The sequence below is a fragment of the Enhydra lutris genome, unplaced genomic scaffold (genome assembly GCF_002288905.1).
Source record: "Enhydra lutris kenyoni isolate GAN:26980312 unplaced genomic scaffold, ASM228890v2 scaffoldscaffold29, whole genome shotgun sequence".
Classification (NCBI taxonomy): Eukaryota; Metazoa; Chordata; class Mammalia; order Carnivora; family Mustelidae; genus Enhydra; species Enhydra lutris.
In genome coordinates this window covers 18453942-18470378 of record NW_019154113.1, presented here as the reverse complement: position 1 = coordinate 18470378, position 16437 = coordinate 18453942, and the positions used below count along the sequence as shown (strand labels likewise).

The 16437-nt window shown below is 45.0% G+C and overlaps 1 protein-coding gene across 1 annotated transcript in view; it reads left to right on the top strand.

The window, feature by feature from the left end:
* The window catches only part of LOC111152632 (SEC11 homolog A, signal peptidase complex subunit), a 39750-nt gene extending 28884 nt beyond the window's left edge, over positions 1 to 10866 (top strand). The window contains exons 4-6 of the mRNA XM_022511167.1: positions 3357 to 3476; positions 10091 to 10148; positions 10340 to 10866. Coding sequence (XP_022366875.1) covers positions 3357 to 3476; positions 10091 to 10148; positions 10340 to 10390 — 229 coding nt within the window. The 3' untranslated portion in view covers positions 10391 to 10866. The remainder of the gene's footprint in view (positions 1 to 3356; positions 3477 to 10090; positions 10149 to 10339) is intronic.
* Positions 10867 to 16437: the final 5571 nt, after the last annotated feature.

Sequence of the window (16437 nt, the reverse complement as noted above, 5' to 3'; positions counted from 1 at the left end):
TTTCCATTTTCTTCCAACAGAAACGAGTCAGGAAAGAGCTAGGACGTAGCGAGGTTTGTGTTTTCATTTAAGAGACGGCATCACTTTGAAATATTCTCAGTTTACTTAACTCTCTGGGGTAGTTCTCACATTAGCCTGCTAGTCAACTCCCTCTTAATGATGACGCTTTTCCTACATATAAATTCCTGCTTGATTTTGTAGTCCTCTCTGAGGGGCACTTACTAAATTCCTATTATGGTTTGATGATGGTGAACACTGGCATGTGGTCAAATATTTGGCAGGAGAAAGTTTGCAGTTGCGATGACTTAGTCCTCAGCTTTGCTCTTTCTGGGCAGAGAGAGAGTATGTTTTGCCCCATTTAGCTTTCTGGGTCTTACTTTTTCTTACCTAGAAAATGATTCATTCTTCCCTGCTAACATCACGGTATTATGATGGTTGAATTAAACTGCAAGCGCGTAGAGCTCCTTGGAGATGGATGGTATTGAATATTTGGTCCCCGTGGTAGCCGGGGGAACGCCCCGCGTGCGTGGGTCATCAGTCCGTGTTGGGGCCGTGAGCGGTGAAGTGCTGGGGTAGGTTTGACAGCGGCTCCAACAGGAGCCAGTGCCGCCGCTCCCTTTCGTAGACGGAGACCCTGCCTTTTCGCCAGCTCTAGTGGTGTCTCCCGACACCGCCCCGGAGCGGGGAGCTTGAGTGTGTGTGTGTGTGCACACGTGTGTGTCTCTGCCTTGTTGGCAGATCAAGTCTTTGAGGAGAGCCCCAGCCTCCTGGAGCGTCCCTGTCCTTTCCTGGGGAGCTTCTCCACCCCCCCCCATTTCATTTCGTGAATCTGACATTCCTGTTCTGCTTCCGTGGGCTCCGCTGCTGTTTTCCTGGCTCAGTGTGCTCTTCCTTCCTGGGCTCCTGCCTTTTGCTCCTGCTGCTTCCCCGCTTGGCACCTGCTCTCTTCCACTCTCCTCAAGTTTTCAGCCTCTCCTTCCCTCACTGAGTTGTCAGCTAAGGATTATTTTTCTCTGTATATATTTCCTTTTTTTTCTTTCTTTTTTTTTTAAAGATTTTATTTATTTATTTGACAGACAGATCACAAGTAGGCAGAGAGGCAGGCAGAGAAAGAGGAGGAAGCAGGCCCCCTGCTGAGCAGAGAGCCCGCTGCCTGCCGCGGGGCTCCATCCCAGGACGCTGGGATCATGACCTGAGCGGAAGGCAGAGGCTTTAACCCACTGAGCCACCCAGGCGCCCCTATATTTGCATTTTTTTCTAACTAGAATCTCATTTTAATGTGACTCTTTGCACTTAACCGTTTTTGGTGTTTGCAACACCTTCCGATTTGGTTTCATCTGCACATTTCATGTCTCGTGAGCCAGTTTCTGGCTTAGAATCTAAGTGGATGTTAGTAAGTAGGAGTCTGAGGTTAATTTTCTTCTTTGTGTAGTACTTAACCCAGACACACTTGAATTAGTTTTAAAGGTAGTCTTTATCAAACAGTAAAATGTACTCTGCTTTCAATTAAATTTTAAAATTACTAGAAACCTCCTGTTCTTTTTTTTTTTTTTAAGATTTTATTTATTTATTTGACAGAGATCACAAGTAGGCAGAGAGGCAGGCAGCGAGAGAGGAGGAAGCAGGCTCCCTGCTGAGCAGAGAGCCCCGTGTGGGGCTCGATCCCAGGACCCTGAGATCATGTCCTGAGCTGAAGGCAGAGGCTTAACCCACTGAGCCACCCAGGCGCCCCAACCTCCTGTTCTTTAGCAGAATTAAACTAATAATTTCCTGATCAAGTAAACTGCTTTTCCTAAAAACCCTGGCATGTAAAAGCAATGTATGGTTTTTGAAGAAAAAAATTAGAAGTAAAGGGAAAAGTTAGAAGCTAAAGAAAGCCATAGATGGCCACTGTTTATACTTCGGTCCATCACTTTAGATCTTTTTCACTATCTTATTTTTTCTTTTATTTTTTAAAAATTTTATTATTTGTCAGAGAGAGCGCATGCATAAGCAGGGGGAGCGGCAGGCAAAGGTAGAAGCAGGCCCCCACTGCGCAAGGATCCTGTTGTGGAACTTGATCCCAGGACCCCAGGATCATGACCTGAGCTGAAGGCAGACACTTAACTGACTAAGCCACCCAGGTGTCCCTCATTTTAGTTTTTAAATATGGAGAATTTCTGGGGTGCCTGGCAGGCTTAGTCAGTGGAGTCTGCAACTTACAATCTCAGAGCCATGTTAAGTGCCATGTTGGCCTACTTAAAAATAAAATAAAATATAAATAAATAAATAGAATTTCTAATGTGCATAGAAGTACACAGAACTGTATAATGAACTCCCATGTGCTCTCACCCAGTCCCAATAATTATGAATTTATGGCCAGGTCTGCCCTACTTTGACTACCACCGCTTCCCACTCTCCCTCCTGTATTATTTGGATCAGATCCTAGATCACGTCATATGTAAATATTAGTAAATATCTATATAGCATAAACAATGAGCTTTTAAAAAACATATAACTACATTGGGGCACCTGGGTGGCTCAGTGGATTAAGCCACTGCCTTCGGCTCAGGTCATGATCTCAGGGTTCTGGGATCGAGCCCCGCATCGGGCTCTCTGCTCAGCAGGGAGCCTGCTTCCTCCTCTCTCTGCCTGCCTCTCTGCCTACTTGTGATCTCTGTCTGTCAAATAAATGAATAAAATCTTTAAAAAAAACAAACAAACATATAACTACAGTTAGCATGCTTACACACCAAAAAAGAACAACCATACCTTTGTATCATTGTGTTTCCAATCTCTGTTCAAATTCCCAATTGTGTCATAGCTTTTTTTTTTAACAGTTTGTTTGAATCTAGATTCACTTAAAGTCCTTGGTTGCAGTTGGTTGATAAGGCTTTATAATCTTTTTTATTTAAGCTGTAAATTCTTCTTCCAACTTTCTTTGTTCCTCACAACTTGTTGAAGAAACTAAGTTATTCTGTCGTTTCCTTAGTATTTGTTGTGGATTATATCATGTGGGGTAGTTTAATGTGTTCCTTTGCTCTTTTGTATTTACAGAAAACTGGTGGTTTGTGTTTGTCTAAGTTTTTCTTCACTTAATAAATGTGTATTATCTTCCAGCGTCACTTAACTATTCTTCTGTGACACTGTCCTCAATGCTTACATATTTCAACTCCTGAATGTTAGACTTTCAGCTTGTTTCTCGTTTTTCCCTAGTGTAAACACAGCTAGGAACATCCTTTTAGCTAAGTAGATAATCATTTTGATATTCGGAATGATGATAAAATACACAGTGCCACAGCATTTTTGGTGCTGTGGAAATTTTGTGCTTGATGACCTGGCTTTCCTTCACTTTTATTTCCCCTTGCTCTTTTAAGGCAAAATGGACATATCAAGTTTTTGACCAAAGGAGATAATAATGCCGTTGATGATAGAGGCCTCTATAAACAAGGACAACACTGGTTAGAGAAGAAAGATGTCGTGGGGAGAGCAAGGGGGTAAGTATAGAGGGGAGCATTTACTGAGCTCTTCCGTGGCATGGGAAATGTGGCCCCCAGTCATATTGTTTGGGCACACACAATTAAATAAGACGTTTTGGTCCTGGTTCTACCAAATCACCTTGTGTCCTTTGAAAAAGCATACTTCTTAAAATGCATCTAAAACCGGGGGGATACTGCTCCAGAGGGTAGGAGATGGGGTACAGCAAAAGAGTAGAATATTAGTGATGAGATGATGGATCGGAGTGACAATTTAAAAAATTCATTTATTTAATTCATTCAAGAAATGTTAGTGGGGAAGAAAAAAGGAAATGTTATTGGGCACCCTCTTGTACTCTGAGTCTAAACCGTGCTGGTTTGGGGGTCTAGACCAGTTATTGATCCTGCTCCCTAAAATGTATTTCTTAAGTAGTTACTGAATCAGCAACTGAAAGTATTCATCTAAATCAATTTTACCATGTTTATTTCATACTGTTTTTATTTCTAGCCTTAAAATTATTGGGGGTCAAATGAAATTTAAAAGTTATATTAAGCCTGTTTATTTCAGATTTTATCAGGAGAACAGATCAGTGGAGGACAGGAATTGTAAGTTACTGACATGAGGACGTAATAGAATTGTTACTACCTTCATGTTATTAATAGTATTAACAATAACTCACACTTACCAGGGCTTCCTATGTGCCAGAGACTCATTCTAAATTCTTCACAAGTATTACCTCATTTTAACCACAAAACAACCCTAATATTTCCATTCTACAGATGAGGAAACGCGAGGTAGGTTGCTTATCTAAGGCCACACTGAAGATGGGTCCGGCCGACCCCGGAGCCCACCCTTACATAACCATCTCGCCAGAGTTACTGGTACTGTACTTCTGAAAGTGGAGAGCTGCTGGGTCTCACTATTCAGATGCCTCATGGGCTTTCACCCCCTGTCAGAACATCTGTTCCTTCTGTAGACACGGAATTCAGAGTGATTCTGCTAGAGATCAGGCCACTGCACTGAGCAGTTCTCCTCCCACAGAGAAGTCAGTGTGCAGTACTGAGTGAAAGCTGCTTCAGTTATGGCATGAGAGATGCTGGCTTGGGGCCAGAGAGGTAGGATCAGAACAAGCACCGGTGTGTTTTGTCTTTTCTTTTGTGTGCATACCTCCCGTGTTGGAGCTAAACGTACTTTTTAAATTTATTTTTAAGTAATGTCTACACCCAACACGGGGCTCAAGCTTACAACCCTGAGATCAAGAGTCACCTACTCCACCGACTGAGCCAGCCAGGTGCCCCAGACACTTTTATAATACAAATGAGATCATCAGTGCTTCGGAGAAATGATGCTCCCATCTTCCACAGTTCCCAAGATGCTGCTAATGTGATTATTCAGACTTGTCAGTCTCGTTGAGTCTTTTTTGTTTTTCTTTTGATTGTAATGTACACATTCACTTAGAAACATAAATAACAGTCATCTAAAAGTAAAGTCAGAGGGCCTCTGGATGGTGCAGTCAGTCAAGCATCTGACTTGGTTTCAGCTCGCGTCATGGGATTGAGCCCTGTGTCAGTCTCTGAGCTCAGCAGGGAGTAGGCTTGAGTTTTTTTCTCTCTCTCTCTAAAATAAGTCTTTTTTTTTTTTTTAAAGATTTTATTTATTGGGCACCTGGGTGGCTCAGTGGGTTAAGCCTCTGCCTTCTGCTCGGGTCATGATCTCAGGGTCCTGGGATCGAGTCCCACATCGGGCTCGCTGCTCGGCAGGAAGCCTGCTTCCTCCTCTCTCTCTCTGCCTACTTATGATCTCTCTCTGTAAAATAAGTAAATAAAATAAAGTCTTAAAAAAAAAAAAAGATTTTGTTTATTTATTTGACAGACCACAAGTAGGCAGAGAGGCAGGCAGTTAGAGAGGAGGAAGCAGGCTCCCTGCTGAGCAGAGAGCCCGATTCGGGGCTCGATCCCAGGACCCATGACCTGAGCTGAAGGCAGAGGCTTTAACCCACTGAGCCACCCAGGTGCCCCAAAATCTTTTCTTTTTTAGGCAAAGTGACAGCTCTCCTTCCCCTCCCCCTCTGTAAATATTCAACTTTTTGGTTTAGGTTCTTTTAGTCTTTATGTAAAGGATGCAGATAACGTATGTATGTATATATACATAAAGACATTTTATGTGTGAGGAGAGATAGTCACGTTGTTTATAACACTTTTTTATCCCCAAAGTTTTCAGTATTTTTACAAGTCAAAAGACATATCTCCATATCATCATTTTCATAGCTGTATGCTATTCCATGGAATGGATAGACCATATTTTTATTTAGCTGGTCTCCTATTGGTAGGTGCTTTGACTGTTTCTGTGTGTGTGTATGTGTGTGTGTGAATAATGTTATAATGAACATCTTACATCTCAGTGCCTCTGCCCAGTAATCATTTCTTCAATAAATTCACAGAAGTGGAATTACTGGGTGAAACCTATGCATACTTTAAGGCTTTTGTTAAATTTTAAAGTATGTTTTATTTATACTATAACCAGTATAACAGAGTGTCCCTTTATGTGGATCTTGATTCTTAGGTATTTAATCCAGTTCTGTCCACTCACTCTGGCCCCCTGTTTGGGTAGAAGATGCATCATGGGTAGAGGAGCCAGACTTTCACTCAAGTAACTCGTCTTTCTGAAGAATTTTTTTTTTTAAATCTCAAACTACATACAATATTATTTCTAAAATCCCAGCATTGAGGGGCACCTGGCTGGCTCAGTCTCAGGGGGGTGAGTTGGAGCTCCACATTAGGTGTAGAGATTACTTAAAAATAAAATCTTTACAAAAATAAAATCCCGACATTGAAAATATAGGTCTTTTTGTGGCTTTTAGTTAAAAAAAAAAAAAAGCAGTGACCTGGTACTGTCTGAGTTAAGTAACTTCCCATGAAGAAGTAGAAACGTCTGGGACACCCGTAGCTACCTAGCAGGAGCGCTGGCTCTTACCTGGGCAGCTCTGCGTCGATCATCCTGCCATTTACCTGGACACATAGCGGGGCACAGCACTGCCTTTGGCGGAGATTGTGTTTATAAAGCACAAACTGGTAATTCCAAGTCAGACTGTACCCACGCCTTGAGGATAGCTTTTCTGCAGACTGGTCTGAGACTGTGGTACAAGTGTCTTCACACAGTAAAAACAGATTTTTTCAAACAGTTGCAAACTAAAAAATTTTACACTGAGGCCTAAGGCCCTAAGTAAAAACAAGCTAAAACAAGTTTATTGAGATAAAATTCACATATATTAGGAGATAAAATTCACCATTTAAAAGTGTACAGTTCAGTGGGTTTTATTATATCCACAAGGTTACCCAGCTGTCAGCACTAATTTCCGAGCACGTCCACACCCCAAAAGGAAAACTCCATACTCATTTGCAGTCGCTCCCCATCCCCTTTTCCCTGCAGTCCCTGGCAACCACTCATCATCTCCTTTCTGTCTCTAGACATGTTCTCTAAATGGAAGCTCACAACACGTGGTCTTAATTTACGTCTGGCTTCTTTCACCTGGCATCTTGTCCTCGACTTTTGTTCATGTCGCAGTGTGTAATAAAAACAGTGTTAGAAAATGAAACTAATACTGAACCAGCTACGTATTGAAGAAGGGGTGATTCTTTCTCCGTTGAGAAGGTTGAAAACACAGGAGGAGCTGTTAGTGACAGAAAAGGAGCAGGAGGAGAAGAGAGTGAGAGGCCGGAGGCTGGGAACAGAGACTATTGACCAGGAGGAGAGACGCGCAGGAGAAGGAAGAAGTAGAGTCATTGAGCTCTCTGGGGACTAAGACCAGTTTTATGGATGAGGATTTTAAAATATGCCTTTTACTTACCTTGAAACCGATTATTCTGGGGTAGAAACAATGATCCTTTTCCAGTCAGCTCCCCGGGGTCCAGGCTTCCCAGATAGAGGTCCCTTCGACATCCGACCAAATTATTTTTTCCAAACATCAGCAGGTCGTTCTTCCAGCGGAGGCCCCTCCCTCACCAGCACCTCCCAGGGGCATGTGTTCCTCCGCACTCGGCCTTCTAGATGTTGACTGGGCCCGGGCTGCCGTTGGAGCTGCCTTTGTGGGCGGCGTGTTTGACTTCTTTTAACCCTTCTTCTGCTTATTGTCAACTCGCCTTTAGCAGACTTTCTCCAAGCAGAGTAGGAAAAAAGTGCAGCTGATTTGAATTGAAGGTGATAATGATGGCAGCGTCATGTACTTGATAAGCAGCCTTTTGCTGTCTCTGTCGGAGGAGGGAAATAGTGAGACAAATCATTAAATCTCTTCTTTGACTTTGGACTGCCTGTCCTATTAGTCACTTACATTCCTCCTAAAGACCCAGCTGCTTCCATTTCTCTTACAGTGGGGCAAGGGAAAACCAAGTTTAGAAGGGACAATGTTTCCATGGCTAACTCATGACCAGGCTGTGTGATCACGGGGAGCTCAAGGTTCCCGGAGCACGGGTACTGCGTGGAGGGAACAGCGAAAAGTCTCTCTCTGTGAGAGTGGCTGCTGGTTGATCATCAGACCAGAATCAGCAGCCTGATAGTGTTTTAGTAGAAATCACAGATACTTTTATAGCTTTTAGTCTGCGTCTTACCGTGAGGCATCTGCCTTCACCTTCTTAAATTAGATGACTTACGATCACTGAAAGCTACTGCTTTTATGAAGATCTCATAAGTGAGACAAATAAGTTCTTATATTACAAAGAAAAAATACGTGTTTAAAAACACAGAAAGCCCCCGTCTACCCTCCTAGAGCTTAGCTCTGCCATCCTGGAGGGACTGTCATTTTGCAGCTCTTAGAGGTTCCAGGGGTTGAAACCAAAGCATGGGTCCTAGGAGGGGATATTATTTGCCACCACATGCCTGCTGCAGGCATCCCCCAGCTAGAACTGAGCTGCTGGTGCTGTCGTGTGCAGAAGCATTATTTGGGCCCCACTTCCACAGATGCGCTGACTCAGTAAATGTGAGGAAGATACAGCAGTCTGCATTTGTAACAGGCTCTCCGAGTGGTTCTGACAAAGGAGGCCTGGTTTTAGGAAACATCAGCTTATGGAATGGAAGTTTGGGGATGCGGAGAGGTGGTTGGTGGCGGGGAGGGGATGGTCTGGTAATGCTGCCAGAAGGGAGAGGGGCAGGACGGGGTGAGGACAGGAGACAGGAAGTAAGAGGAGTTCTTCAAAGGAAGGAAGTGCACCAAAGACAAAATTTCTGTTTTTCAAGCTTGCCTAAGGCTTTGATGGTAGAGGTGTTATGTGGGAGGTGATTTCTGTTTGTGCACCTTTGGGACTATGGTACACAGGTTGTGGATGCCCTGAATAGAAATATCTGGGCTATTTTAAAGTATGCGAAGTTCCGTCTTCACTTCAGCCTGCCCTCCCTCCTCTAGGACAAGCTCTAGGTCAGCATCACTGGGCCTGTTCTAGAGTCCAGCAGGAAAAGAGGAGGAGAAAGAAGGAAGTTGTGCATTTGCTAACTGCCATTTCCTCCCACAGTGCCAGTACCCTGCTAACCTTTCCTTTCCCCCCTGAATTCTTGCGAGGTCGAGGAGTGTTTTCTGTTGGGCGGGAGAAGTGAAATGCAGGAGTAAATGAGATCTCCAAGGGAAAGGAAGAGAAGAGGCCTGGACATCCAGACATTCTGTTGGGCAGTGTTTACCAGAGGTCTGCCGTGTGCAGGGTTACACCAAGCCTTGAGGATACAGTGGGAGCAAGACTGGCGTCGTCTTTGCCCTTATGGAGCTTAGAGTCGAGTCAGAGGGACAGACACTGTGCAGTTAGTTTTGCAACCAGTTACGCAATTTAAAAAAATGTGATAAAGACTCCAAAGGAAATATATCTGGTGTGTGAGATTATTTAACAGATGGTTTTATCTTTTTCGAGTTTAAGGGGATAAACTTTAGGGGCAAGGAGAAAGAAAGAGCTAGTGAAAAACACAAAGAGATAGCAGCCAAGAGGTAGGTGGAAAAATAGATTTGTGGGGTGTTCAAGAAACCGAGGAGGGAAGGGATTTCAGGGGAAGTTTGTGGTCCTCAAAGTCAAATTCTGCAGAGATGAACGGGAAGACGGGAGGCGAGACTGGTCTACTGCATGCGGCGATTTAAAGTGTTCCGGAAGTTTGGGATCAGGAGAGCCAGAGCCAGATTACAGGTGGCTAAGAAATGAGAGGGTAGCGAAATCTTAAGTACTATATGGAGCTCTTACGCTCACTTCTTAGACGCTTAACATTGAAGTACCTTGTAATGATTGGGCTGTGTTTGCCTTGTCGCCCCAGCTACGTTGCCTGCCCCTGGAAGGTTATGACAACAAACCCAGCCACGAGCACTGAATCCGCGTGTAGCCTGAGAGTCCCCATCGGGAGGCCCGAGACCTTAGGTCTGGTACTGGTCCTCCTGCACCGAAACCACGTACCTCGGGCACGAGCATCTGTTTCCTCATCTGTACAATGGTGATATTCCTAACTTCCCTGTCACATGAGTGGTTGGAAGGACCTAATAGGAGAGTCTGCACAAGTGGACTCGGTAGACTGCAAATCCGTTTCCGCTGGAGACACTGAGACTGTTCTGTAAATGAGACTGGCTACAGGGGAGTATTGTGATGACCCGTTTTCTGTTTGCTTGTCTGTTTAGATTTGTTCCTTATATTGGGATTGTGACGATCCTCATGAACGACTATCCGAAATTTAAGGTAAGAGCCTACATTATACGGTTCATTAAACATGCGCTCCTTTTCTTCCTTTTGGAAACTGTCACATGGGTTACAGACGGATCGGTTAGTTTAGTAATTGGTCACGGTCACAAGAGCCAGCTCATGACTGAACTCTGAGGACTTGGACACTTGGAAAAGCTTCCCTGACCTGCGTTCTGTTTGTTTTCTAGTATGCAGTACTCTTCTTGCTGGGTTTATTCGTGCTGGTCCACCGTGAGTAAGACGTCTGCGTCGCTGTTCCTGGAAGATGCCGTACTTTTCGTTCCTGAATGTTTGGCGTAGATACTGGGCTGTGATCGGTGGAGTGCAGCTCGCACCTGTCGGCGCTTCTGGGTAGCAACGTTTGCATTAGTTTCTGTTTCCACGCCAGGGCCCATGTGGGCAGGTGCACGGGCACCGCGGCGCGCACTCGAGGGGACTCTCAATCACAGGATTTCATATGTTGTCATTGTCACCCTTTCACATTTTTGTACATCAGTGAATTTTTTATATTAAAAGGTTGAGCCAAAGCCCCCAGTGTTTGTATTTTGAAGCCAAGCTTCACCTCTAAAGTGCCTACAGAGTTCTGGAAATGGAAAACGCAGCTCTGCACGAGTTTGGAACCGTCATTCCTCCGTATAAGGTGGGAATGGCATATACGGAGGTGGTCGTAAGTCTTAACTTTTCAAATTTTAAATAAAAGACTTTGCATATCGAACCCCTTATCCCTGACTTGTGTTTGTCGGGAAAGCTTTGCCTTCTGGTTCGTAGCACCCTTGGGGGGAGATAAAGGCTTTGATGTGTGCAGTCCTTCAGCTAAGAACGTTGTCCTCATTTTAACAACTGGTTTTTGTTGGTCTGTTTTTGTTTTTGTGGAGCAGAAATGGCTGTTGGCGTTCATAGGAAATCTCTTAGCCATAAAATGGATTCTTTGCCGGGGTGCGACTGAGATGTGTAGAAACGCAGTTAGTGTTGCTGAAAGGTTCAGAAAACCTCACTGTGCTGTAAAGGCTTCTCTCCTTTTCTGCACTTGAGACACTCTCAGTCCTTTCTACACGATGGCAGTGGTTTTCAGCATATGGAGAAAGCAGGAGGAAAGTGCTAGGAGGCGAGCGAGCTACTTGCTTTTTAAAAAACTCTCATTTGCCAAAGCCTGTTCTCCTAAGTGCCTGGCTTCACTTTTCCCTCGTGCAGACTTGGAGGAGGAAAAGTTTAAAGTAGTGAATGCAAAGCCCAGCTGTGTCTTTCTTCCTCTCATATTGAGGCAGTTAGGGAAAGGGCCAGTGTAGAGCAAGCCAGTGTGTTTTAAGTACAAAATACTCAGGATTCTTTTTGTTCTCGTCTTGTATTTAATGTGAAACCTGGAAGTAAGCAGATTTTCTGTGTTGGGCTAAGTGAGCCGCTTCTGTTGTTTGTTCAGCTGAGTGAAATCAGCTGAAGTGGAAATCGGTCCACACTTGAACGCAAATGGAATCAGCATTAAAACATGGAGACAGTTTACAGCTAAGAACAGTTACTCTTACAAAGCTCTCCCACGCAGAGAATAGTGCCATCCGACATCCCTTAACTAGGCGTTAGCCTTTAAATTCTGGATGTGGGCTCTGAATGACCTCAACCGAGTAAGGAACTTGGCCCATTAGGCTAGCGAGTGCTTCTTTGAGCCCGCCTGTGAGGCTTGTACTGTACTGAGATTTTCTCAGAGCCGCGGAGTGTGGAAGCAGTCCCCCGTGCATAGAATGGCAGAAAATTGCTACTCTCTCCATGTTTTCCCTCCTAATCACCTGCAGAGGGTGGGGCTAACCGCTGGGGCTAACCGCTTGGCCTAACCATCCTCGCTCTGCTTTTGCAGCAACCTTTCTGGGGCTTGTCTGGAGAAGTCGTGTGCTTCGCTGCCCGGTGTTGGGATCCTGGGGGCTTTGTGATTCTAGCTTGCCCGACCCGTACTTGTATCCTCAGCCATCCACATTTCTGCTCCGTATACGCTTGAAACATTAAATATTTTCCTCATTTGCATATTTTCACACCCAGTTTTGGTTTTCCTCCTTTGCTGGATGCTCTCATTGGAAGCAACAGCTAAATTTTTCTGAGAAGTAATCAAATACTCAGAAATATTTGAATTTCTCTCTTAGCCAAAAATAAAGATTATTTTGGGAGAGAGATTTTATGTTGTCAGTTTTTATATTGTCTGGTTTAGTGCTAAAACCTAAGACTTACAGCTGGGCAATTTTTTATTAGTAAATGTAATGTGTTTTAAAAGCTCTTAGAGAATGTAAGACATGCCAGAGATGTTCGATTTGGTGTGGAATGGAATTATACGCTGAGATATGGCTGGGCCAGTGGGAAGTTGGGAGTGCCACTGTGAGTGTCGGGGATTGAGGAGAATGAGGACCGATAAAACTGCAAGTGAGAATTTGATCATCGCATGGTCTCTGGGCTGTGACTCTTCCACTGTCCTCACTCCCAGGGAGTAAGGCTCTGCGAGTTGTTTGCAAATGCCTGTCCTCACTCCATCTCTGTCTCTCTGTTCTCTCCGGACACTTCTACTTGATTGTCCCCTCTTTCAACTGACGCTCATGGCAGTACCTGTAAACGAACCCTCCCTATTGCACCTCTTCTTTGACCCCATCAAATGGCAAAAACCTCTCCTATGCAGGGGCCCCGTTCTGTAGACACCGTACTCTGTTGTCCCAGAAGCGTCTTGTCGCACGTACTACATGTTCTGTATAACCAGAGGCAGTAACTTAGGTGGGCGTTATTTTTTTTAATTTTTTTTTTAAAGATTTTATTCATTTATTTGAAAGACAGAGATCACAGGTAGGCAGAGAGGCAGACAGAGAGAGAGGAGGAAGCAGGCTCCCTGCTGAGCAGAGAGCCCGATGCGGGGCTTGATCCCAGGACCCTGGGACCATGACCCGAGCCGAAGGCAGAGGCTTTAACCCACTGAGCCACCCAGGCGCCCCATGGGTGTTATTTTTTTAAAGATTTTGTTTACTTATCTGAGTGAGTGAGAGAGAGCACAAGCACAGGGAGAGGCAGAGGGAGAAGCAGACTCCCTGCTGACCAGGGAGCCCGATCTGGACTCGATCCTAGGACCCCGAGGTCCTGACCCGAGCCGAAGGCAGACGCATAACCGACTGAGCCCCCCAGGTGCCCCAGTAACTTAGGGAAGCATTGTTGTTGAGCTCTCATGCGGGAGCAGAGCATATGAATCATTAAAGTGATTTGCCCTTTCCTGTTATTTAGTAAGTACATTATCTCGGTCTAGCCAAGGGTGATTCTGAAAACTTTCTCCCTGTGGTTCCATTTAAACAGTGTGTTCTCTTTCTAGAACTTTTCGTGTTAACCCTGTTTTCTTCCTTTTTATGTGTGTTCTTGGACTCTTCCTGCCTTCTCTTTTTCAGTGGGAGAAATATTGGTGGTTGTCACTTTTCTTGGGCTGTCCCAGGTTTCTCAGAGAACTAGGCTTGAAATAAATGCTCTCTGGGGTGTCTAGGTGGCTCAGTTAGTTAAGTGTCTGACTCTTGATTGTGGCTCAGGTCATGATCTCTGGGTGGTGGGATCGAACCCCGCATTGGGCCCAGCAAGGAGTCGGCCGGAGATTCTCTCTCTCCCTCTCTGCCCCTCCCCCCACTCGCTCGCTCTCTTTGTCTCTCTCTCAGATAAATAAATATTTAAAAGTAAATAAATAAAGGCTCTGTGATCCTTAAGTGCATTTCTTGGTCATTTGCTTTAGTGTGTTACCAAGTCCATACGGCTCCTAAGAACAACGTGTGGGGACTCTCTCAGCAGCTAAGGGCACCCTTCTAAGAACATTTATCACTCTGTTGAGCTTCCGAAATGATCCAGCTGATTCTGGGTGACTAAATAGATGTCTACCTTCCTCAAGCTGCTCCTTCAGTCGGGATGGCCTATTCAGACTGTTTCGGGCAAGGTAGATCTTTGGTACTATTCTCCCTTACTAGAACTGTTAAGTAATACCAGATAGACTTTTAGAAATAAACAACAAATATGACCCTTTGCACACAAGTGTTGGGTGAATCTGGGTGTGAAAGGAATTTTGTGTGACCAAGATGTGTTAATTAAAGGCTAGAATGTGTAGGAGTTACCCGCCCCCCCGCCAAAAAATAGTGAGGACACTGCCTTCTAAGTGTCCTGTAGCATCCTAGGCCCTCGGGACTTTTCCCAGCCTCAGCTCTCTGCAGACCCCACATTCTCATCCCGTTGACCTTGGTCTCACTGTACAGACACCAAGTCTTCGCTTATGCTGGTTGCTCTGCCCGGAGTGTGTGCTCACTTCTGTACCCGCTGAAAGCTTTCTCATCCTACAGACACTTACTAAGCATCTCCTCGGTGCCAGATTCTGAACTAGCCCCTGGGGGACAAAGATAAGGAAGGCACAGAACTGCTGGGATCTCCGTGCCTTAACTGGGGCAGCACGTAAACAGGTTTTTTCCATATAGGGTCCTAAGTGGAGTGACAGATGCACAGGGAGCTCAGAAGATGAGGGTGTTTATTCTCAGCCAAGCTCTCCAGTGTATGGCACTTCCCACAGGATCTGTCAGGACTCGGAGTGGTCTGTTTCCTGTGGGGCCCATACCCCGACCGGCTCCTTGAAGGCGTCAAGACACGGCCAACCTCTGGTTCAGGCTTGTATATCCTCTAGTCCCTATCCCAGTGCTTGGCCCATTTTAGATTTATTTATTAATAAATAAATTGTTCCAGAAAAGGATTTGGAGCAGCTCGTAAAGACACGTCTAGTACTCTGAGATAAGATAAAATAATTGAAGAATCTAAGGTTGAAGTAAGTGTGGGAGGAAAAAAAGATGAAGTCAACGGTGAGGTTAGCGCCCACAAGACACATCAAAGTTCTGCGTCCGCTGGAGGAGATCCATAGTGTTGATTTTCAACTCCTTAGGGGCTAATGTGAAGAGGGAAACCATCATTTCTATGCCTTATGGAATGGGCCTAAAATGGAATTAACAAAAACCTTATAATGATACCCAAGAACCAAGAAATTCTCTCCTGGGACCTCATTGCAAGGGCACTGTGTGACATCCTGCCGTAATCTCTGTGTTAAGTAGCCTGCTGGTTTTCATAGATTTCCGAGAAGGTTCCTTTAGTGTAGGTGTAGCTTGGCAGCTGCCACAGAGGACCGCCTCAACACAGCCCAGCCACCCATCTGTTCACACAGGAACCACCAAACGCCTGTCCTGTAGAAGTGTTTGTTTGTTTTAGATTTTTTTTTTAAAAAATGTATTCATGTGAGAGAGAGCGAGCGAGCGCAAGCAGTGGGGAGGGTCAGAGGGAAAGGAAGAAGCAGACTCCTGACTGAGCAGGGAGCCCGACTCAGGGCTGCATCCCAGGACCCCGGGATCACAACCTGAGCCAAAGGCAGGTGCTTAATGGACTGAGTCCCCCGGGCCCCGCCCCCCCAAGAACTGTGTTCCTTAATCTTTCAAAACTCATTGCCTCTCTTAAGAAACCTAAAATCTGAGAGACTATGGACTCTGAAAAACAATCTGAGGGTTTTGAAGGGGTGGGGGGTGGGAGGTTGGGGGAACCAGGTGGTGGGTATTGGAGAGGGCACGGATTGCATGGAGCACTGGGTGTGGTGCAAAAACAATGAATACTGTTACGCTGAAAATAAATTTAAAAAATTAAAAAAAAAAAAAAAGAAACCTAAAATCTACTTCTTCTCCATTCTCACAAACTCTCCCTCTGGTCTGTTGTATCCAACCTCCATTCTCTACGGGTGCCTGGGTGGCTCAGTCAGTTAACGTGTCTGCCTTCAGCTCAGGTCATGATCCCTGGGTCCTGGGATCGAGCCCCATGTGGGGCTCTCTGCTCAACAGGAGCCTGCTTCTCCCTCTCCCTCTGCTGCTTCCTCTGCTCATGCTCTCTCTCTCTCTCTCTCTCTCTGTCAAATAAATAAATTGATTTTTTTTAAGATTTTATTTATTTGACAGAGAGAGGGATCACAAGTAGGCAGAGAGTCAGGCGGGTGGGGCGGGGGAGCAGGCTCCCCACTGAGCAGAGAACCCCATACAGGGCTTGATTCCAGGATCCTGAGATCATGACCCAAGCTGAAGGCAGAGGCTTAACCCACTTAGCCACCCAGGTGCCCCAATAAATTAAATATTTTTAAAAAATCATTTCTCTAGCATCCTTAATTTAATTGGTCAGTTTCTTTAGATTGGAAAGTTGGATTCCCCCTTTACATCAAGGAGGCTAGTTAAAAGAATTTGTACTCGGGCTTTATGTCAGGCAAGGAAGTAAATCACTAGCATGA